A 22,500-nucleotide genomic window follows, 5' to 3' on the forward strand; every position below is an offset into this window, starting at 1 on the left:
AGTTTGACATGTATATGGTCTTCCCTGGTGTCTGCTCTGATCTGTTCCATTCCATTCTATTCTACTTTGATCCATTCGGTTCTGTTCTATCCTGCTTTGTTCTGCTCCGTTCTGTTCTATTTTGCTGTGATCTGTTCCATTCGATTCTTTACTGCTTTTATCTGTTCCGCTTAGAGATGTAAATTTCAAGAATTCTTTGTGAGCGATCTTTGGAAATGTTAACGATCAATTATCTATTAATAAAAAAAAAACGTAGAGGTTTTCCATGTCAAAAACAATTCCAAATGCGTTTTCCCCTAAATCAAATTTTCGTTAGCGACACAATGTATATAACTGACAGTATTAAATGGCTACAGATCATGCTGAGGCATACAAAATGTTTGGCATGCTTAATATATTAACATGTGAGCAGGTTCGTAATCTCTGTGGACATACAGTCATAAACGTGAAGGCTCAAGCCTAAAGTCCACAGGATGCGTCGCGTTGCGTTAAGGCAGAGCCATGCACATTGCAGCCAATACGTTCCCATTGTAGTCAATACTGTAGCATCCACTAAAGCGCGTCTCAGCTCTGTCTCGAGAGCATGCCCCCACGCCGCTCCGCCAGAGATACGCTTCAGGTCTATTTTTGACGCAACTCGCCCCCAGCACGCGTCAATATGCACAGAAAAGAACGACCTGGACAGGAAGTCAGGCACGAGGATCGCATGCAACATCCTCTAATTTCAAAATAAAACATCATATATGCACTTCCAAACGTTTAAAGATTGTTTAGATCAGAAATACTCATCGATTATGGATGTAAGCTACTAGCAGCCACATATATGTGATCCATGTCGACTACAACAGGACTTTAAGATGATAACTGTGTCAGAAGGTAACAGGAAAACAAAATAGAGCAGAATTATTATTATTGAACCATCTAAATCTGCAAAAACGAAACTTTACAGTTTACAACTCAGTGATGATTAAAGCACAGAAATAATGGAATACTATCCAAATGGGCAGAAAGTCAACTACAGAAAGGCTCTGTGACCTGTTGTTTGTATGTGGCTCTCTCTATGCTGGACCCAGCTGATCCTGCCTGCTCTGAGCCGCGCTATGCTCCCAACACGCGTCCTGTGGACCAGGGCACAAGCCCTCGGATGGAGCAAAGCTGTGTCGCTGACAGAACGCGGCGCACACGCAACCTGTGGATTTTCGGGGTCAGACTACAACATGTGAATTTACTGCAACAAGAGAGCTGAACTAAAAACATATTTTAGACTCACACTGTCCAGTCTTCTGCCTACTCGTTCTTATTGAGAAAAATAAGCATATGAATTAAACTGAAAACATCCATTCAGTTTTTTATGATTTCTGTAAGATGGATGGATGAATGGATGGATAGATTGATGGATGGATGTTTGACTTTTGTAACGCTTCCACTCACAGCTCTGTCCTCCTCACCGCTGTCACAGACTTCCTACATACTTTCAAAATAATTCTCACCCCTTAAAACTAAAGCAAACATGGAAACATCCTGAGTTCATCCTGTTTTCATCCTCTGTTCACCCGGCTATTTGTTAAAGCCTTTAAGGTGAGGCAAGGTTTGTTTGTTCAACTCACCTGTTTGTGACAGCAGGGTGGGGCTTATCAGGGCATGTGGGAGGAGTCTTGAGCCGTCAGCCATTGCAGCCACGCCCAGTGTCCTCTTCGGAGGACGACCTGGTCTGGAGCTGCAAAAAGAAACAGAGTGAGAGGTCCTGTATATTAGATCAGATGACATGCAGACCGCCTTAAAGAGGCGTGGCTCCCGCTTACATCTCAGGTGCCAACCCTTAATCAATACTTCCTGATCATGATTAATAGCATTAATCATTAAAATTGCAGATGGTGATGTAATGATGATGTCACAGTGATGTCACACAGCTGATGAAGTCAACTGACCACAGCACTTGTTGTCATGGTTACTTCACCTGCTTAAACACACCTGTCGTCTCATTTTAATGAACACACACACACACACACTGAAACTTGGGGGTATACACGGGTCAGTGGTTGATGGACAGTTCTGAGACAGCCCACACACACACAGGAATTTAATTTAAGGTGTGTGTGTGTGTGTGTGTGAGGGGGATTCCACACCTTGTTAATTTGGGACAAACTGTCCTTTATATAACATCCCCCCACCTCCCACCCCCACCCCTCCAGTCGTGGTTAGCTCACATGCTACGTTTATTTTACACATGCTTTTGGTAGAGCTGTTCCCAAGGAGGAAAGAGAGAATCAGCCACTCAGGCTGCTGCTACTGAAACCTCTCAGCCCATACTGTTTGATATGTCTATATTTATTTACATTATCTCTTTGTTACATTACATATGTCATCATCATCTCTCATCTTACATTTACTGATTTGAAGCTTTATTTTTTTTCCAAACTGTTATCTAATGCTGCATTATCTTATATCATACATTTCCCAATCTTTCGTTCCATTATTTTATAATACATTCTCTTACATTACATCCTCCTATAATGCATTATCTTGTCTTATGTTTCATTTTCTAACATTGTGTTTTCTTTCTTTAACTTATGCGACATTATCATATCTTTGGTTATTCATTCTTAATATTATTGCATAACATTATCCTGAGATAAGTTTAGCTGTCGTGTAATACATTATCATTAAAGACTGTTACTGTTTAAGTAGTCATACTATGTTAAATGATAAGTTACTTATAGTGGCACATGTGTTATATAAACACAGAGTGCCACACAAACACACACACAGTTAAATCCATAATTAGTCGCAGCTTATTTACATAATTTGTTCAGAAGAAAAAAAAAAAATGTTGATCCACATTCAGCTGTAATCTACTTAAAAACACACACACACACACACACACACACACACACACACACACACACACACACACACACACACACACACACACACACACACATATATATACACCTGGAGGCGATATCAGCATTAGTTTGAAGTAACATAAATGTGTGTGTGTAATTATATACTGTGGTATAAAGACCAAACAGTCCACAGACATTTTTAATATGTTGTTAACATGTAGTTAACTTGTGGTTAACGTGAGGTTAAGATGAGGTTCACGTGTGATTGACGTGTAGTTAATGTGTAGTTAACGAGAGGTTAACGTGTAGCTAAAGTGTGATGGTCACAGTGTAGTTAGGTGTCAATTAATAACGTATCTCCAGCAGAGTCCAGGTGAGAGAAAGTGTGTTTGTGAGGGTTTTATACCTGTAATGTAATCATAATGACAACATCAACCATGTGTGTTACACATAGACTGTATAAATAATGGATGTAGTATCCGTGACGTCACCCATCTGTTCCTGAGCGCTGTTTTGAGGCCAGTGGACAGCGAAAGCCATATTGATAATGCTGAACTCAACCAAGCGTAGTGTGAGGTAAAGAGGCGGGCTTTGAGCTTCCTAGCCAACAACTATGTGTTCCTGCCTGTCAGTCAAGTCAGTCATGTCCTTATTTGGGTAAAACTCGTAATCCTAATATCTTCTGAACTGGCCCGGTAGAAAAAAATCATCCCCCATATAGTGTGTGCCGATAGAGAAATTAACTGCATAGACCGAAGCGGTTTTTTTAACCAGGCTGTAAACATGTTTATCTATGCTGCAAAGATCGTCTTTTTTGAATTGGTGTGTGTGTGGTTTACGGTGTTTCTGCAGGACGCGCAATGTATTGCAGTTTATAACACTTCCGGATGGGCTTCATATTTTGAGACCGGAGGTTCCTGCTTGGTGTTACAATGAGTTCAAGCACCATGTGACTCCCCTCAAGCCAATCAAAAGCTCCGTGGATTGACATGTGACAAACCTTTAACTTACATCAGTCCTTTAACATGATGAGCAGCTCTGACCTACACTGGATGAGCGAAGTGGGCGCGGCCAACGTGACATCAAACTCTGATATCTGCTTCGCTGACTTGTTCTATATTTGGTGTGTGGTCTGATCTGGGTTGAGTCATGAACCTCTCAGGGACGCTCCTGATTCCCCTTGGTGATCACCTATGGTGTTACAGTGAAACATCTTTCCCTCACAGAGACGTCAGTCAGCACTCCTCCAGCTGCAGACAGACTCATCACTCTGTTAGCATGATACATGATGGATCCACAGAGCTACGGAGGCCTGCAGGGGGCTGACTTTGAGGGGGCAGAGCTTCACACACAACAAAGGAGACAACGTCTAAACATGTGTGTATTTGTGTGTGTGTGTGTGTGTGTGTGTGTGTAAACGCCATATGGACTAACATGTTGCCAGCAGCAAAGCCTGAGGCATGCGCACACACACACACACACACACACACACACACACACACACACACACACACACAAACACACACACACACTGATCATTGTCATGTTATCATGAATCAAACATGCAGCTCTGTAGATCTGAATCGGTCGCTTTGATTATTATTCCATGAATCAGTCAATACTTTCAACATCAATCAATGTTGATTGATGTTTGCAGCTTAGACTGATTAGTGTCCGGAGCAACAATCAATCAGTGAACAATAACTGACTGATAGATTTTATGAAGATGATAATCAGCTGACACATTGAAAACACTGAAACACAATCATCATATAACTATAATGGACAGAGACCAGGACCAGCAGAGACCAGCAGAGACCAGGTCTCAGGTAGAGTGTCAGATAATCCCAATAATGGAGAGAAACATCAACGCACACAATCCATCCTGTTTATGTGTCATCAGAGAGAAAATAATCTCTATCTCTAATCGTCACCATCATCTTCATCTTCATATAGATGATAGTGATGAAGATGATGTTGATGAAGATGATGGAACACATAAAAAGACTTCCTGCTCCAGCTGATACAGATAAATCTGATCAGTGTTTATCTCCATCATGAACAGATTGATCAGTTATTAATCAACAGAGTTCAATAAGTGATCATAAACTCTATGAAAGGTTCACAGACACACCTGAGTGATCAATCTCTGATTCAACACGTGATCAGAAAGTGATCAGCAGATTGATCGGGGATTAAGATCATCTTCACTCTCAGTCAAGGAGAAATCTGATCTCATAATGTAAATATGAAAACATGTTACCGCTGTCACATAATGTTTAGGTTTGACCGATCACTGAAAACATATAAATCATGTAAATAGAAAAAAAAAAATCGTAATATAGATATAGTATAAATACATAAATGAAATATAATATAAATATAAAATAACTATAAATATGTATATGATATAAGTGATATAATTTAAATAATATAACAGTCTGTAAGTATAAATATGAATCTTAATATCATTCAAATAAATATTCAAATGTAAGCATGAATCTTAATATATATGAATTTAAATATATAAATATAAATATATAAATATCTATGTAGTATGAATATATATGCAAATAGAAATATGGACTGATTGATGTGACGGAGTTGGTGGATTTCTTTTTACCATTTGTTCAACATTCAGTCGTATTTTATCTCGTGTATTTTATTCTGTTGATCATGTTTCCGTCTCTAACATGAGCACAGATCTTCAGAGATCAATGATCTTGACAAACACTGACCCTGTAGTTTCTTTATTGATTATTTGTCGGTTTAAAAAAAAAATCAATCAGATCAATAAACAGAGTCTATAACACAAACACACCTTACTGTATTCATATTTAAATAGGAATCACACTGTGTTTGACCGCTCACCGATCATATATTAAAGAAATCAACAGATCGTTAAATCAAAGACTAAAATCTGACTATAGTTTGGTTTGACTTTATTTAACTGAGTCTGATATGAATGAAATATATCATATTATTAAATATTATATTATTTGTTATATTATGTTAGGTATACTTTATGTATTATATTAGTTAGGCTATATAATATGTATTAAATTATATTATATTAGGTGATATGTTATGTGTTCATTCTGCCAGCAGGTCATGTCTTCATCGTGCTGAATATGAATTAAGTGATTATTAATAATAATCATAAACTTTAAACTGAGTGTGTTACAGTGTAATATATGTGATGAATAATAAAGATAAGAGTTCCTGTAATAAATCTTTTAAAATACTTTTAATATCACGCTTCGTTCACTGGTCTGTTTAAGTTTGTAAATGATTATGTATTAATGATCATGTTTTTAAACCGCTCACTGAAATGAACTTGACTTATCAGACACTTTTCTTCACGCGCTCCAGTGTGACACCTTACCTGGCGTTGGTGCAATCCCGGTACAGCGTCTCGAAGTCGGCCCTGGTGATGAGCTTGCACCGGTTCACTCCGGGCTGGATGGCTCCGAGCCCACGCAGCACGCGGACCTGCTCCACGGTGCAGACCACCGGGCAGATGTCGAGCCGCTTCAGCTTGGTGTAGACGGTGTGCAGACCTCCCACCAGGTGCTTCAGGAACAGCTCGAACACCTGCGGCAGGCAGATCAGCTCCACGCCGCTTACCGTGAACGACGCCACCTTCACGCCGTGAACCTCCACTGTCTTACACTCGGTGTGTGAGGGAGTCCCGCCGCCGCTCGTCCCGTTCACACCGAGCGGGACTCTGCCGCTCCCCCCGCTGAGGAACGCTCTGGAGAGACGCGCGGCGGGGAGGCGCGGGGAGCTGGCCGGGTTGGGAACGCTGTAGGGCGGCTCTGAGTGGAATAGGGGGTCTGTGGGAGGGGTGGAGGTCCGGGACAGAGGGGTGCTAGAGGAGCCCTCCATATTAGAGCAGAAACCGGAGGATAAGAAATCTGTCTCTATATTTTTCTTTCTTTTTGTTTGTTCTTTTCTTCACAGAGTTTCCCGCCGTCTGTCGATCTCTGTTCCCGCCGCTCAGACTGAATGCGCTCCCTCTCTCTGACTTGTTCCTGCTCTACACCTGCCTCTCTCCACCACTTTGTCCCACACACAGCCAATCACAATCAGCCAATCAGTCGCAGGGACCCCACACGGACAGGTCTCCCATTGGCTGAGAGGGTAAGTTTAGGGGTGGGGCTTATTATTTGACAGATGAATGATTGACATTTGAAGTTCAAATCAGATTTGTAGCTTCATTACTGATCCTCAGGTGAAGTGACTGATCTACATTTCACTTCGGACAGAGTAAGTTTCACCTGCACTGACTCTGTTTCAGCTCTAGACCAGCTGCTTGGACATAAAGCATCAAGAGTAAAGCGTAACTGTGTGTCAGCATCTCTGACTGTCTGTTAGTCCAATAAAATGCAAAGGCTCCATCCGCACAAACACAGTCCAGAGGCTAAGTTCAGGGACTGATTGAGCAGAGGGGACACCTAGCAGACAGCTAGCAGCTCTCACCTGTCACTCAAAGAGGCCACGCCCCTAATCATACCTTCCTTTAACCCTAAATCTAGTGTAAACAGGTGAGTTGACCATAAATTCAGTCTGTTCAGTTGTCATGAATAGAGAAGTAAGCTATAGAAAGAGTTTTTACCACAGTGTCAACAGGCAAATGTGATCGACTCCTTTACACAGATTAGTTAGACATGTATATCCCTGGTGTCTCTTTTTCTGTCTAGAATGTATTACTGTTCTATTTGGCTTTGATCAATCAAAGCATTCCATTCTATTCTGCTTTGATCTGTTCAGTTCCATTCTATCCTTTTTTCTGCAGATTGATTTGATGTGACATGTGTGATCGGGTAGTCCCTGGTGTTTATTACTATTCAGCCAATCAGACTCAAGTATTTAACACAGCCTGGTAATAATCTAATGTAAACAGGTGAGTTGTATATAAATCCAGCTGTACAGTTGTCATGAGTAGAGAAATTAGCTATAGAGACCCAAACTGTTTTTGTACCAGGCTGTAAAGATGTTTATTTCTGCTGTAACATTTTAACATGGGGCTCTATGGGGACTGACTCACTGCAGGAGACACACTCTAGTGGACACGAGGGGAACTGCAGACTCTTCATGTTTGTTGCTGTTGGCAGCCTGGTGGCCTCGCTTGTCACATTCTCAAATATCATGGAGCTGTTTATCCGCACAGATAATAAATTCAGACTTTTTAATCTCAGGGTGTAGAGAGAGAGAGAGACTGATGGTGCTAACAGGAACTCCACCTCATACATCAGCTGAACTTCAAATTAAAAGCGCAGCATCAAATTAAGAGCATCAAATTAACCTTTACAGAGCAGAGCAGATTAAATGCCATCACATCCATATTACCTGCTAGCTGTCTACACATCCATGTGATCTACAGTAAATTACGTAAATCAGTAAACAGACACATCTACCTCTTTATACTCCTGACCAATTAAATCAAAAACAAGTTTCATGACAACCAATCAAAGAGCTGATCTTTACAGCAGAAAGAAACATGTTTACAGTCTGGGTCAAGGAATGCTTTAGGTCTGAATAGGTCTGATAAATAAATGATAGTCTATGCTGTAATTGCAGAGCTCCAGTTTGGACAGTAAAAATAGTCTGGATCCGGCCTTTGCAGGTGTGTATAGATGAAAAACACAACAAGATCAGAATCAGAATCAGCTTTATTCGCCAAGCATGCCCGAACACACAAGGAACACACAAAGATGAATGCACAAAGTGACCTCATATTAAAATATAACATTCTAGAATAAATGGGGTATTATAATTTTATTCAACAGAGCTTGTCGAATGCTGTCAGCCAATCAGCATGGAGTATTCTGACACATATATGCTAGAACTAGTTTTCCTCTGAGCTCTGTGCCCACATCAGACGTACCTGATGAAGATGTTTGCAGGTGTGACAGTAATCTAAGGTTCTGTCAGAGTGCCACACCAAACCCCACACAGCTCTTTACCCATGATTGTTCTCTCTCCGTCTCTGGAGGTTTCTCTGCAGACAGGAAACATGTTGGCAGCTGATCACAGCCGTCCTATCAGCACACAGCTCTCGTTTACACCTCACGCTAACGAGCTACAAAAGAGCGTTTAATGTCAGGAACAGAGGAGACGCCCAGAGAGATATAACAGAGAAACACTCTCTGTTTCCTTTAAACACTCTTCAAACATTTCCTGACAGGCTGCAGACACACACGCACGCACATGCACACGCACGCACATGCACACGCACGCACGCACGCACACACACACACACACACACACACACACACACACAGATTAGAGAAAAGTAATCAGATTACTGATGAATGGTTTCAGGTGTTGAGTGGGGCAGGTTTGGTGGTTTAACTCGCTTAAGATCAAGTTTTTTTTTTATCTGTTTCTAATATTGATCAGACATCCATCTCAGGAATGAAACTCACTTTACAAGCTCTTTTAGCCGAGCGGCCTCAGCTAGGCTCATGTAAAGATGTACAGAAGCTACAGTCCTGGTTGTAGCCGTCGCTGGTTTGAATCCCGGCCTCGACCCTTTGCTGCATGTCCTCCTCCTCTCTCTGCTCCCTTCATGTCCTGTCTCTTTTCAGCTGTCCTAAAAAACAAACATGCAAATCGTAACTTTAATAAGGAAAGGAAAGGAGGATAGGAAACAAGGTTAGGGTGGAGAACTAAAGAAAAGAAAAGGAAAGGAAAGAAGAGAAGGACAGTTGGAAAGGAGGCGAGGAGAGGAGATGAGAGCAGAGGATGTATTTCTATGTGAAACCATCTGGTCTTTAAAGACGAAACATGAAGAAAAAACAGGCTGTGTTTCTGGCTGAACATCACTCACTGTGTGTGTGAGAGTGTGTAGGATTTAGCAGGAGTATAAAGAAAAGGAGGTTGTTTTAAACCTCAAGCATGAACATGTTTGTATATTAATGTTTTAAGCCTAATCTGATAAAGATAAAAATTCCCATCTCCAGGAGCTGAACTGGATGATTTCAGGTAAAGAATAAATACAATTGATTTATAATAAAACACATACATTAGATTCATAATAGGATTAAATAAATACGATTTATATTAAAAATAAATAAATTGATTTATAATAAAAATAAACACGTTCCATTTTTAATACGAATAAATCAATTAGATTTATAATAAAGATACATGAATTAAATTATAATGAGAATAAATACATTAGATTTATAATAAGAATAAATACATTAGATTTATAATAAGAATAAATAAATGAAGGTGTTATCAAAAGGGGTTACCTTCATGACTAAAGAGTAAGGTTGGTGATTGGTAGTTTCTTATTAGTTTTGTTAAATTTATGTATTTATTGGTTCTATATGTGAGAAAAAGATCAAACCTGCAGGTGTGAATGTTTAGATATATTCTGTATTATTTATAATTTATAGGCTACTAAAAGTTGTATTGTTGTTTTTATTATTTGGTCCACTAAAACGGTGACTCGGTTGTTATCATCATGAATTAATTGACAAACAGTATTGATGATAGATCATTGACAGTGGTGGACAAAGTTCACGGCTTCATTACTGAAGTCAAAGAATAGATCCTCCAGGTCAAATATTACTCCAATACAAGTGAAAGTTGCTCTGTCAGATTGTTACTTGAGTACTGAATTACTTACTTTTAAAAATACTTAAGTATTCAAATTACTTTTTAAGATATATCAAAACTTTATATTTTCACAATACATATGGTTACATTATGTTTATCTAGAAACCATTACTTGAAATCTCTAAAAACTATACCATGGAATAAAAACAGCTACTAAGTCACTCCAAGTACAGACAACTTAGTTTGAAATGTTCATCTGAAAAGAAACAAACATTACGTAGCTCAACACACTTTCTCAGGTTGGACAGTGACTTTTTTTTATGTTCGGGCAGAGTGGGAAACATGAAAAATGAAACATGAAAAGAAGATCAAACCTGCTGGTGTGAATGTTTAGATATACTCTGTATTATTTATAATTTATGGGCTACTAAAATTTGTTTTTAGTATTTGGTCCACTAAAACGTTGACTCGGTTGTTATCATCATGAATTAATCGACAAACAGTGCAGTGATCATTGATGGATTATTGATGATTGATTATTGATGGATCAGAATTTGAGGGCGGGGAGGAGAGCTGCCCCTGTCACGTGACTGTGTTTCCCTGCTAACATCATGGCTGCCGAAGATCTGCCGTCTGAATTTGACGTCGTCATTCTGGGCACAGGTACAGTCACACCTGGTTTTAATGACCTGTTTTGATCCGGATCACGTGTCTGAACGTGTCTCTCTTCGGTCCGGGGGCTGCTCGCTCACACTCATCCCGGGATCCCGCTTCAAAACGCTCCGTCCCGGGCCACGGTCTGGGGTTAGCTTGGGCGTTAGCTAGGAGCTAACGATCCATTCATTGTAGAGGGCAGCGGCTAGCAGCTAACACCCAGGTTGTTGTGTTAGCTGCCGTGATCATCAGCTCATAACTCCAGCAGCTGCTTGTTCTTGTTATCAGGAGAGCTAAACATCACGTTCTGTACGATGTTATGTTCCTGCTCAGAGCTTTTGTTCGCCTGATGTTCTGTTAACAGGCTGACGATCAGCTGTCAGTGTCACGTGATGTTATTATGATGCTAACAGCCTGGCTCTGTGTGATCATGTGTGTGAATGTAACACCTGATATCAACATTGTCATAACCTGAAAATAACACTTGAAATAGAATAGAATGTACTTTATTAATCCTCGAAGGGAAATTCAGGTGTCTGGCAGATAAAATTATAAAAATCACATAAAACAAGTAATTCAGGTGTCTGTCAGCTCATCTCCCATTGGCTAGAGAGTTCTGAAGCCTAATGGCTGCAGGAATGAATGATTTTCTGTATCTCTCAGTCCTGCAGCGCAGAGAGATGAGCCATCCACTGCTGCTGTTTCTCTAGTCCACAAAGAAGTTGTGAAGTGGATGATCTGTGTAATTTAGAATGGCCTCTAGCTTCTTCTGTGTGCATCTGTCCACCACAGCCCCCAGTAAGTCCAACCTGGTTCCAATCACAGTGCCAGTTCTTTTCACTAGTTTGTCCAGTCGCCTCGCATCCTTGTGTTTATATCGCCTCCCCAGCAGACTGCAGCATAGAATAACACACTTGCCACCACAGACTGATAAAACATCTGCAGCATCTTACTGCAGATGTCTAAGGATTTGAGCCTCCTATAGAAAAGAGGCGGCTCTGCCCCTTCCTGTAGAGTGTATCTTTGTTAAGGGACCAGTCCAACTTGTTATCCAGGTGTACACCTAGATATTTGTAGGTTGGCCCCACCTCAATGTCCGACCCTTGAGGCAGTTTTTGTGACTCCAGTCACTGAAGGCTTTTGTCAGATCCCTGTATTCAGATTCCTGTCCATTCCGGATACACACCACAATAGCAGTATCATCTGAGCGCCAGGTTCTTCCAGATGAGAGAGGGCACGGTGGAGCATGTAGAGGACCCCATTATCCACTCCAATGTGTTCTTTGTATGCAAACTGCAGTGGATCGAGTGTCTTTGACCTCAAGTCTCAGCAGGCGTAGAAGCAGCTGCTCCAGGGTTTTCATGATGTGTGAAGTGAGGGCCACCAGTATATTCTGTCTTTATAATATTTCATAAAACAGTTATCATTTTATCTCTCATATTATTTTACAGTCTTATACACTTTTATATCCTTTCTCTTGTTAGGACATTATTCATTACATATTAAAGCTTTATTAAAGTAAAATAAGGACTTTATTATTTCCAAACTAGTTTAACAGTATTAAAACTTTAAACTTTACATAAGATAATGTTATTCTGAAAATATCACATCTTTGTTGTCTTTATACTCATGATCACAACTTCATTCTAGTCAGTTTTATGAGTTTATTTGTGGGAAAAAATGTGACTGAATTCTCATAATGTTAGCACTCTTTTTGTGTAGTGTTATAGCTTTATTCTGGTAGTAATAAACAGGAATAGAGGTGAAGCTGTATGAAGAAAATGAGTCAATGATGACTTTACTCTGAAATATAATAAAATCACTTTTTTTTAAATTCTCTGATTGTTTTTATTTCAGTGGACATTTTTTAAGTTCTCTTCTTGTGAAAGATGATTTTATTAAAGGCAAAGAGCAACACACTGTACGCCTGCAGCTGCTCAGTGTGTCAGCTGACTGCTTGGTGAGATTGAGTCTTGGGGCGATCAAGGTTTTAATACACAGAAAGAGATTCAGTCCCTCCTGCTGTGATTGATTATACAGTATTGAATATGGATAAAATTTGATGCAATATGAGTGATTATGTGTTGTTGATTGTGTTTTTCAGGTCTGGCTGAGTCGGTGGTAGCAGCTGCCTTTTCCAGAGTTGGACAGAGAGTTCTTCATGTGGACAGGTCAGTGTTATTATTGTTATTATTGTTGTTAGTATTATTATTATTTTGTATTATTATTGTTATTATTATTTTTAGTATTGTTGTAGTATTATTATTATTATTATTTTATTATTATTTTTATTATCGTTGTTCGTATTGTTATTATTATTTTGTTATTATCATTATTTTATTGTTTATATTATTATCATTGTTTTGGTGAGGGCAACTGGTTGCTCCTCTGGTCCTCCCTCAGAGGCAATAACAGAGGTGAAGAAGATGTGATAGTGTCAGCGACGGCCCAGTGTGTTTGTGTGTGTATGTCTGAGTGTGTGTATGTTGCGCACCGCTGTGTTTTAGGGTTCAGTGTGTGAGAGCCACTCATCACTGAATTGTGTGTTTCCAGGAGGAGTTATTATGCATCTAACTGGGCCAGCTTCACCTTTAATGGTCTGCTTACCTGGATACAACAGCACCATGTGAGTAGTACGCTGCCCTCGGATTGGCTGCTCACTTTTTTATTGCTATGGGAAAATAAACTCCAACCATGGAGGAGTGCTGCTGGACAGTTATAGAAACCTGCGTGTGTTTGTGTGTTTGTGTGTGTGGTAGGAGGAGTCTCAGCCAGAGGAGGCTCAGGATTGGTCGAGCCTTGTGGAGGAGGGGGAGGAGCTAATCCAGCTGTCAAACTCAGACTCCGCCTCCATCAGTAACGTGCAGGTGTTCTGTTACACCAGGTGAGCCTAAATGAACCGTACCTCTCTCCTTCATCACGTCATCATGTTCCTGTTTGAAGGAAATACTGAGTTCACGTTTATTCATGTCTGTCTCAGTGAGGAAGATGAGGTGGAGGAGGCTCCAAACACCACAGAAGAAGAAACAGGAGCTGATGAAGACACAGTCAAAGAACCCTCAGAGGCTGAGACTGCAGGTCAGTAAAGCACTCTGAACGCTCCCTCGCACTGACGAGCAGTGAGGTCTCTTTAATCTTTAACAGAGTCTGCGTTAGTTTCCTGAGATTAAAACTGGTCTGACACAGGACTGCAATGAGTCTCCTCTGGTGTTTAAGATTCACAGGAAATACTATGTGATCATATTTTCATTCAATCTGTTTGTGTTCACTTTTAGATCCAAAAGAAGAAGAAACAGAGGAGAAGGGAGGTACAGCTGTAGAAGAAGAAGAACAGGTGAGGAGGAAGCAAAGGATCTGATCATTTACAGCTGCGCACTCTGAATAATCTGAATTCACTGAGAGGATAAACTGTACATCTATAATCCAGAATATTAATCCAGCAACTTCAGCACAGCTGGATGACTGACAGATGTTTCGTCCAATCACAGTCTTCCGACGTCAAGGGGGAGGAGCCAGATGCAGATCAGCCTGCCCCCTCTGCAGCCCAGAGCCAATCAGAACCAACGAAGAAGACAATCAGCTACGCTCAGCTGGTGAAGGAGGGACGCAGGTTCAACATCGACCTGGTCTCCAAGGTAACACTTCGTCATGTGACTTTATGTCTACTTTACAGGTGTGTCCTGAACACTGAGGGACAGGCGTTACACTGTTCCAGGTGAGTCCTGTAGAGGCACTGATCACCTGTTCCTACACCGTCTTCTTCTTCTTCTTCTGCAGCTCATGTATTCTCGCGGCTCATTGGTGGACTTGCTCATCAAATCAAACGTCAGTCGATACGCAGAGTTTAAGAACGTCACCAGGATACTCACCTACCGCAACGAACAGGTGGACCAGGTGAGTCTGATCCACACACCTGTCTGCACCTGTCTATCTAAAGCCCTTGTGTACCTGTATCTCTCTCTGTACCTGTCTGTTCACCTGTGTGTTCATCTGTCTGTCTACCTGTTTCTCTAAATGTCTGTCTACCTGTTTTTCCACCTGTGTGTTCATCTGTCTGGTCACCTGTCTGTTCACCTATCTGTCTACGTGTGTGTCTACCTGTGTGTCTACCTGTGTGTCTACTTGTGTGTCTACCTGTCTGTTTACCTGTGTGGTTACCTGTGTGTCTACCTAACTGTCTACCTATGTGTCTACCTGTGTGTCTACCTGTGTGTGGTTACCTGTCTGTTTACCTGTGTGTGGTTACCTGTCTGTTTACCTGTGTGTGGTTACCTGTTTGTTTACCTGTGTGTGGTTACCTGTCTGTTTACCTGTCTGTCTACCTGTCTGTTTACCTGTGTGTGGTTACCTGTCTGTTTACCTGTGTGTCTACCTGTCTGTTTACCTGTGTGTTGTTACCTGTCTGTTTACCTGTGTGTTTACCTGTGTGTTTACTTGTGTGTCTACCTGTCAGTTTACCTGTCTGTTTACCTGTGTGTCTAGTCTACCTGTCAGTTTACCTGTCTGTTTACGTGTGTGTCTAGTCTACCTGTTTGGTTACCTGTCTGTTTACCTGTGTGTCTACCTATCCAGGTGCCGTGTAGCAGGGCTGATGTGTTTGCGAGTCGTCAGCTGTCTGTGGTAGAAAAGAGGAAGTTGATGCGTTTCCTAACTTCCTGTGTAGAGGAGACGGAGGAGCAGCAAGGTGAGACACCTCACCTGTCTGATCCTTCTATCTGTGAATCTGTCCAGCCTCACAGAGTATTGTGGGTAATGTAGTGCTGTATCCTCCCTCAGCCTACAACGGTCGGCCATATTTGGAGTTCCTGCGTGACCAGCAGCTTGGTGACAACCTGCAGCACTTCCTGCTTCACTCCATCGCCATGGTAACAGAGGACACGCCCACAGAGGAAGGCCTCACCTCCACACGTCACTTTTTGCGCTGCCTCGGTCGCTATGGCAACACACCCTTCCTGTTTCCCGTTTACGGCTTAGGAGAGATACCTCAGTGTTTCTGTAGGTAAGAACCTGTCTGACTGCACACCTGTCTGTCTGTCTGTCAACCTCTCTGTCTGTCTGTCTGTCAACCTCTCTGTCTGTCTGTCTGTCTGTCAACCTCTCTGTCTGTCTGTCTGTCAACCTCTCTGTCTGTCTGTCTGTCTGTCAACCTCTCTGTCTGTCTGTCTTTCTGTCTGACTACCTCTCTGTCTGTCTGTCTGTCTGTCTGTCTGTCTGACTACCTCTCTGTCTGTCTGTCTTTCTGTCTGACTATCTCTCTGTTTGTCTGTCTGTCTGTCTATCTGTCTGACTACCTCTCTGTCTGTCTGTCTGTCTATCTGTCTGACTACCTGTCTGTCTGTCTGTCTGTCTGTCTATCTGTCTGACTACCTGTCTGTCTGTCTGTCTATCTGTCTGACTACCTGTCTGTCTGTCTATCTGTCTGACTACCTGTCTGTCTGTCTGTCTGTCTGTCTGTCTGTCTGTCTGTCTGTCGATACCTGTAGGCAGTTTGATCTGTTGTCATGGAAACAGTCTCATTAGAGCAGACTATGAATATTAATGAGGAGGGTGTCGCCAAGGGCTCAGCTCATTTACATATTATACGATCTTTAGAGGAAATAACTGCTCAAACACACACACACTCACACACGGTCTTGATTACAGTACATCAGTGTGTCATGTTAACAATGTTGTAACTTCTATGTGTGTTTGTGTGTGTGTGTGTGCTTACATCATGCTGTTCATTCTTCACCTTAACAATAGTATGAATTAATAACCCGTCAGTTTAATATTTGGTGTTTTTATTTGGCAGCTCATCAGTTTTTTTAAATCATCTTCAGAGTGTCTTCTTCACTCAGATACTTAAGTGTTTTTGAACATGTATACATTTTTACTGAGAGAGTTATGATCATTCTTGAAGTGGAAACATTCAACTAAAGGCTGATGTATACTTCTGGTCTCCCCTACGCAGCAGAGGCTGACGCGGACACGAGCACCACATACTTGTGCGTTGATGCGTCCGTGTTGCGCAGCAATTCTCAGAGTTTATTTCAGTCACAGAGTCAGCTGCAGAGTACGACATCACTGAGGTCGGCACTTTGGTCTTTATATCCTCTTTGAAAACATCTCTAGATATTACTTATGTATACATGATGTTCAGAGGTAGCTGAGATTAGCTTTACACCACAGACTGTTTATTACAATAGACGCCAAAAGTGCTGAACACATGGTGTCAGTTCTGTATAAAGTCAATGGGCCACACACTAACTACACAGTTAGGTCCTCTATGATTGTGTGTCTGAAGTCAACGGGCTAGGACCACACACACAAAAACACACACACACACACACACACACACGCTAAAATTAAGATGTGACGACAGGCAGATTGCTTTAAATTGCTTGAGTGTCTGTGTGTGAGTATGTGTGATTGTCCGTGTGTGTGTGTGTGTGTGAGTGTGTGTGATGTTTGAAGCGAGCTGTATTTAGATCATGTTATTAAATAGACAGAGGGAGAAGGAGGAGTTAGAGAGACACATCTCATTGTGATTGGCTCAGACAGCTGTCAATCCTCCCAGGCCCCCTCCTCTTTAATCTTGACATTTTAAATGCTTTATAAAATGTGACCGACCTACGTTCACAGAGGTATGAGGACATGTCTGATTAAAGTACATGATCGTTTTCACCCTTGTTTAAATCTGGGCTGTTATTCACGTCCTGATTATCTGAAGAAATCAGGAGAACGATATTATTGTAATGTTTATGGAAACTTAGTAAACACACCAAAGCTATCCATTGAATAACAGACGGAAACTGGAGATACGATGAGGTAGAGTTTCTCTCTTTCACCTCTCATCTCCTCTGACATGATTCACGCTGCAGTAAGCAACATGCTGTGGTAAAGGATAACTAGCTAGCTGGTTACTGAGTCTTCTTCTGCTGCTGCTTTGTCTTCTCTCTGTTTCCTGGTGGGGTCAAATGAAGGAAGAGTGAAATTGTCTCATGTTATATTTAAAACTTTTTCACCTGCCTAAAAATAAAAACTCAGGTGAGTCTGTCTCATTTTGCTGTGTACTGATTGGCTGACAGTGACACTGCAGCTGATTGGATAATGTGTGTGTATGTGTGTTTCAGGATGTGTGCTGTGTTTGGAGGGATCTACTGTCTGAGACACTCTGTCACCTGTCTGCTGATTGACAAGGAAGCCAACAGGTACGCCCACACTGCTCACTGCAATAATCTATAATAATACTACAGTGCTCTATAATACTATAGTAATACTACAATGCTCTATAATGCTTTTATGATACTACCCTAATATAATAATACTGACAATACTCAACAATACTGAAATAATACAACAGTATTCTATAATACTACTGCAGTACACCATAATCGTATAGTACTCTATAATACTATAATGATACTAGTGTACTCTACAATAATATAATACTACAGTACTCTATAATGCTATCATAATATTACAGTACTCTATTTTTTTTTTACCAGGCTATAAACATGTCTGTTTCTGCTGTAAAGGTGTCTCTTTAGTTGTTGAGAGTTAATCTCTGTTGGAATGGAATATAATCCTTTAATCAAAACTCATAACATTCCATTCTATTCTGCTTTGATCTGTTCCATTCCACTCTGTTCTGTTCTGTTCCATTGTAACGTTCTTACTGCAGAGGGGGAATGTAATAGACTACTTTCTGTGGATTGATCTGTGATGACGTGTGATCAGGTTGTTCCTGCTGTTGAGAGTTGATTAGGGTTGTTACAAAGTTTTGACCAATAAGGATCAAGTATTATCACAGTCACATCACTGCTGTACTTCTGTGGTGAACAAGTACTGCTCTTTTCAGACAGGTAGACAGGTGTGTGTGTGTGTGTGTGTGTGTGTGTGTGTGTGTGTGTGTGTGTGTGTGTGTGTGTGTGTGTGTGTGACCTTGTGATTGGATGATAATTTATGATCAGTGAAATATTCAATTTATGGAGAGGAAATTAACTTCATAATTTAACCTCTGATCCTCTTCATCACCTCCTCCTCTCCTCGTCCTCCTTTTCTTTTTACTCTTCAGCCTGCCTCCCCCGTCTTCCTCCGCCTCTTCACACCTCACTGCTCTCCCCCCTTCCCTCTCTGTCTCTGCCTCCCTCTCTCTCTCTCTATCTCTCTCTTTGTGTCTCTATCTTTATTTGCTGCCTCACCAACTTTCTGATTAAATGACTGATTGACTACTCTCTCTCACACACACACGACCTGTGGAAGGTCATCATCTGTCATGTCCTGTTGTCATGGCGACATCAGCCTGTTAGCCTGTTAGCATGTCAGTGTCAGGACCTCTGTGAGTCTTATGTCTGTTCAGTGTCTGAACTACAATTCCCAGGGTGCTTTGGGAGACATGAGCAGAGTCAGTCCGGTTGGTACCTCCATTATCTATACAGTCTATGGTTAAACCTAACACAGTCTATTTGTTCCTGAATGGGGAGGGGCTTATTCAAACCAGGGATGCTCTGTATTGGCAGTGACCTGTGGCCTAATGAAAGTCACTCTCATAGACTCAGTAATGAGCCCACACATTCAGACACACAGGGGGCGCTATATGAGCCTCTGTTCCACCTAGAGAAGAAGAAGAGCAGTCTCAGCAAGCTAACAGAGAGTAAACATGGCGTCACGGTGTGGATGTTTTCACTGTCGCCGGGGGGAACAGGATCCTGAGTCTGCAGACGTGTCCCTACCTGCCCTGTATGAAGTGATCTCTATGCACATTCACAGTCTGATCTACAACAACGTCAGGGACACAAGTTTGACCCCGGACAGACAGACTACTGACGTTAGTCCAGAGAGGATGCTGAGTTTGATGAAGACTTTAACATGAAGAAGACATTGCTGCAGCACAGGAGAGCTCCGGTTCACAGAGACTAAATAAATAGAGTCCGAGCTGATTTTTGTTTCTGTGTGTTAATGAGAGAGACTTCAGGTAGAGCTGTGAGCATTAATATTCATCTTAAACCTCAGCCTCTCTTAACCTCGATGAGCTGGAACTACACCTTTAAATACAAACACACATCAGTGACCTCATTAGAGAGGACCATCAGCAGAAGGTCCTCATACGTTATCTGTGACCACATCATCAACATAACCTGATCAGCTCAGGGATTTCAGCCTGTATGTGGGTCATTCCTCAGAACACACACACACACACACACACACACACACACACACACACACACACACACACACACACACACACACACACACACACACACACACACACACACACACACACGTACACGCAAACAATAATCATAGGCACAGTGAGGTGCAGTCAATAAATCTCAGCATGGAAATGCTAATGATACTAAAAGACACACAGGGATTGTGTGTGTGCTTTCACTTATTATGTTTGTGTGTGACCTTCTAGTGCTGACGGCCCCCAAAATATGTGTATGTAGGTGTGTGTGTGTGTGTGTCAGAGGTTATAGATGAGCTCTGTGCGCATCATTATTCCCAATAATAGGTTACAGCACCTCTTCAGTGTGTGTGTGTGTGTGTGTGTGTATGTGTGTGTGTGTGTGTGTGTGTGTGTGGTGTGTGCGTGTGCGTGTGTGTGTGTGTGTGTCTGGGTGTTTGTGCTTGAGAGAAAGACAGTCATTTTATTTTGAAAGGGTGTTTTAATAAAGTCAAGCATCATGTAGTCAAGTGTTATTTCTCTGAGTATTTCAACCTTTAATGTGTTCAGACTTTAGATTCACTGTTATTTAAATCAAACGTCTGATTGATGGAGTTCATCAAACCCAAAGTGATCTCTCTTCATAAGTAACCTGACTCTCTCTCTCCTCATGGATGGTCTGATTAAGTTTGGTCAGACAGTTTAAAGAACCATCCTGTCAGTCTCAGGTTTCATGGTTAAAGTCTTCAGGTATATGTGTTCAGAATGACAATGATGTAAGCACAGACCGACTGATGTGTGCTCAACGTGGTGCATTCAGGGCCTCTGAGAGTTTGGGAGCAAGGCCACAATATTCCCTGATCCCCTGGAGTCTTTATGCCTGAGAAACTATGACTTCAAATGGCCGAGGTCGAGACATCTGTGACCTCTCAGTGTACAGCCATGTGTGAGTTCAGAGCACCGACCCTGATTTAGGTTTAGTACCACTCACACCCTGTGTGACATTAACCCACAGTTAGAGATCTGTTCATGGGTCCAATAACATCACGGTTTTGTCTCCTCCCCCTTTCAGGTGTAAGGCCGTGATTGACAGCAGAGGACAGCGAATCAGCTGCAGCCATTTTGTGATGGAGGACAGCTATGTGGGGGCGGATCGCAAGAAGGTGGCCACACCCACCAGGTCAGGACCCGTCAATCACCAACCACCTGACTGCACCCAGCACCCAGCATTAGTTCAGTGACAGACCAGCAACACCCTAAAACACCAAGACATAGGAACACCTGAGCAGCTGTCCGTTAGCAGACAGTAAACACTGTCAACAACAACAACACAAACATAAAGATACATCATAATGCTGACCACTCACTGAAGCTGAGCTTCACAAGGAGCTTAATTAACACATCTACTACCTCAGAACCAATCAGATATCACCAGACAGTCATATGTTCCTCTGGAAACAATGTCGGCTTTATGGTGAAAAACAATTTCCTTCTCCATGTCCTGCATCGTTTACAGTCTGAGTAACAACTTGAGGAGCGACTGTGTGCTCATATCAAAGAGAAGTCAAATCCCCTCCTCAAGCTCTGTCGATAAAAATAAACTCAGTCACGTCTTAGTTCATCCCCCAGATCATCTGTTTGGGTTGAGTCTCAGTTTCACTGTAAACAGTAAGTTCCACCGCGGCTTCACTCTGGCTTCCTTCAGCGGTATGAACCTGAGACAGAAACTGATGTTCTTGTGATCTTCTTTTAACTAACGAGTCTTAAGTTTGCTGAAGTAACAACATCATGACGCAGATTACTCAAAAGTCAAGCTTTGTCAGGTCAGTCCTCAAGAGGAGAAGAAAACTACTTTTACAATGTTTGTTTTTTGAATGGAGGTCTATGAAAGACACTGATGTTCTTCCCAAGATCTTACATTTTTTTCTCAGAATTCTATAACACTTGCTGTTGCTCTCCATACTGACTGTTTTTACTGCAGACACTAAAGCCTGCTGACACCCAATTCGTTGATATTACTCAGACTACAGACAGAGACCAGCAGCCTGTTGCACCAGCTGTGCGTAAACTCAAACGTAGCCTAGTTTGAGGGTAATTTCTCATTTAGGATGAAGTTTACACTCTACTAACGTTTTGGGCATTGCACCAGCTGAGATAGTTCAAACGTAAGCCCAAATTACAACGTAATTCTTACACTTAGCTCCTAGTAGGTGTAAAGTCCTCCATAGAGTATATCGGCTGCCATGGCGCGTCGTTTTTAAAGGTGGGATGATTTGGAGG

General features: G+C 41.6%; 2 protein-coding genes and 1 long non-coding RNA gene across 4 annotated transcripts in view; 1 reads left to right on the forward strand and 2 right to left on the reverse strand.

Annotated features, from left to right (window-relative positions):
• LOC117812940 (dachshund homolog 2-like) overlaps positions 1-6,924 on the reverse strand; it is an 18,715-nt gene extending 11,791 nt beyond the window's left edge. Inside the window, exons 1-2 of one of the 2 annotated variants that reach the window (XR_004631295.1) lie at positions 6,232-6,920; positions 1,608-1,717 (exon numbers count right to left, since the gene is read on the reverse strand). Coding sequence is in view for 1 of the 2 variants with exons in the window: in XM_034683934.1 (XP_034539825.1) it covers positions 1,608-1,717; positions 6,232-6,734 (613 nt within the window). In the remaining variant the exon portion in view is untranslated. Of the gene's footprint in view, positions 1-1,607; positions 1,718-6,231 lie in introns of both variants that reach the window. The other variant, XM_034683934.1, reaches the window with a different exon arrangement.
• A 1,635-nt stretch (positions 6,925-8,559) lies between these two features.
• On the reverse strand, positions 8,560-11,483 carry LOC117812343. Its single transcript, XR_004631198.1, has 3 exons — positions 11,108-11,483; positions 9,278-9,444; positions 8,560-8,850 (listed from the first exon to the last, which is right to left on the reverse strand). It is a non-coding gene; the product is annotated as an uncharacterized LOC117812343 (long non-coding RNA).
• Positions 10,962-22,500, forward strand: part of chm (CHM Rab escort protein) — a 17,938-nt gene continuing 6,399 nt past the window's right edge. The window contains exons 1-12 of the mRNA XM_034683031.1: positions 10,962-11,081; positions 13,177-13,243; positions 13,626-13,698; positions 13,832-13,956; positions 14,053-14,150; positions 14,348-14,406; positions 14,561-14,707; positions 14,850-14,966; positions 15,645-15,756; positions 15,849-16,071; positions 18,185-18,262; positions 21,293-21,400. Of these exons, the coding sequence (XP_034538922.1) occupies positions 11,030-11,081; positions 13,177-13,243; positions 13,626-13,698; positions 13,832-13,956; positions 14,053-14,150; positions 14,348-14,406; positions 14,561-14,707; positions 14,850-14,966; positions 15,645-15,756; positions 15,849-16,071; positions 18,185-18,262; positions 21,293-21,400 (1,259 nt within the window). The 5' untranslated portion in view covers positions 10,962-11,029. The remainder of the gene's footprint in view (positions 11,082-13,176; positions 13,244-13,625; positions 13,699-13,831; positions 13,957-14,052; positions 14,151-14,347; positions 14,407-14,560; positions 14,708-14,849; positions 14,967-15,644; positions 15,757-15,848; positions 16,072-18,184; positions 18,263-21,292; positions 21,401-22,500) is intronic.

Source organism: Notolabrus celidotus, chromosome 5, assembly GCF_009762535.1.
Source record: "Notolabrus celidotus isolate fNotCel1 chromosome 5, fNotCel1.pri, whole genome shotgun sequence".
Taxonomy (NCBI): Eukaryota; Metazoa; Chordata; class Actinopteri; order Labriformes; family Labridae; genus Notolabrus; species Notolabrus celidotus.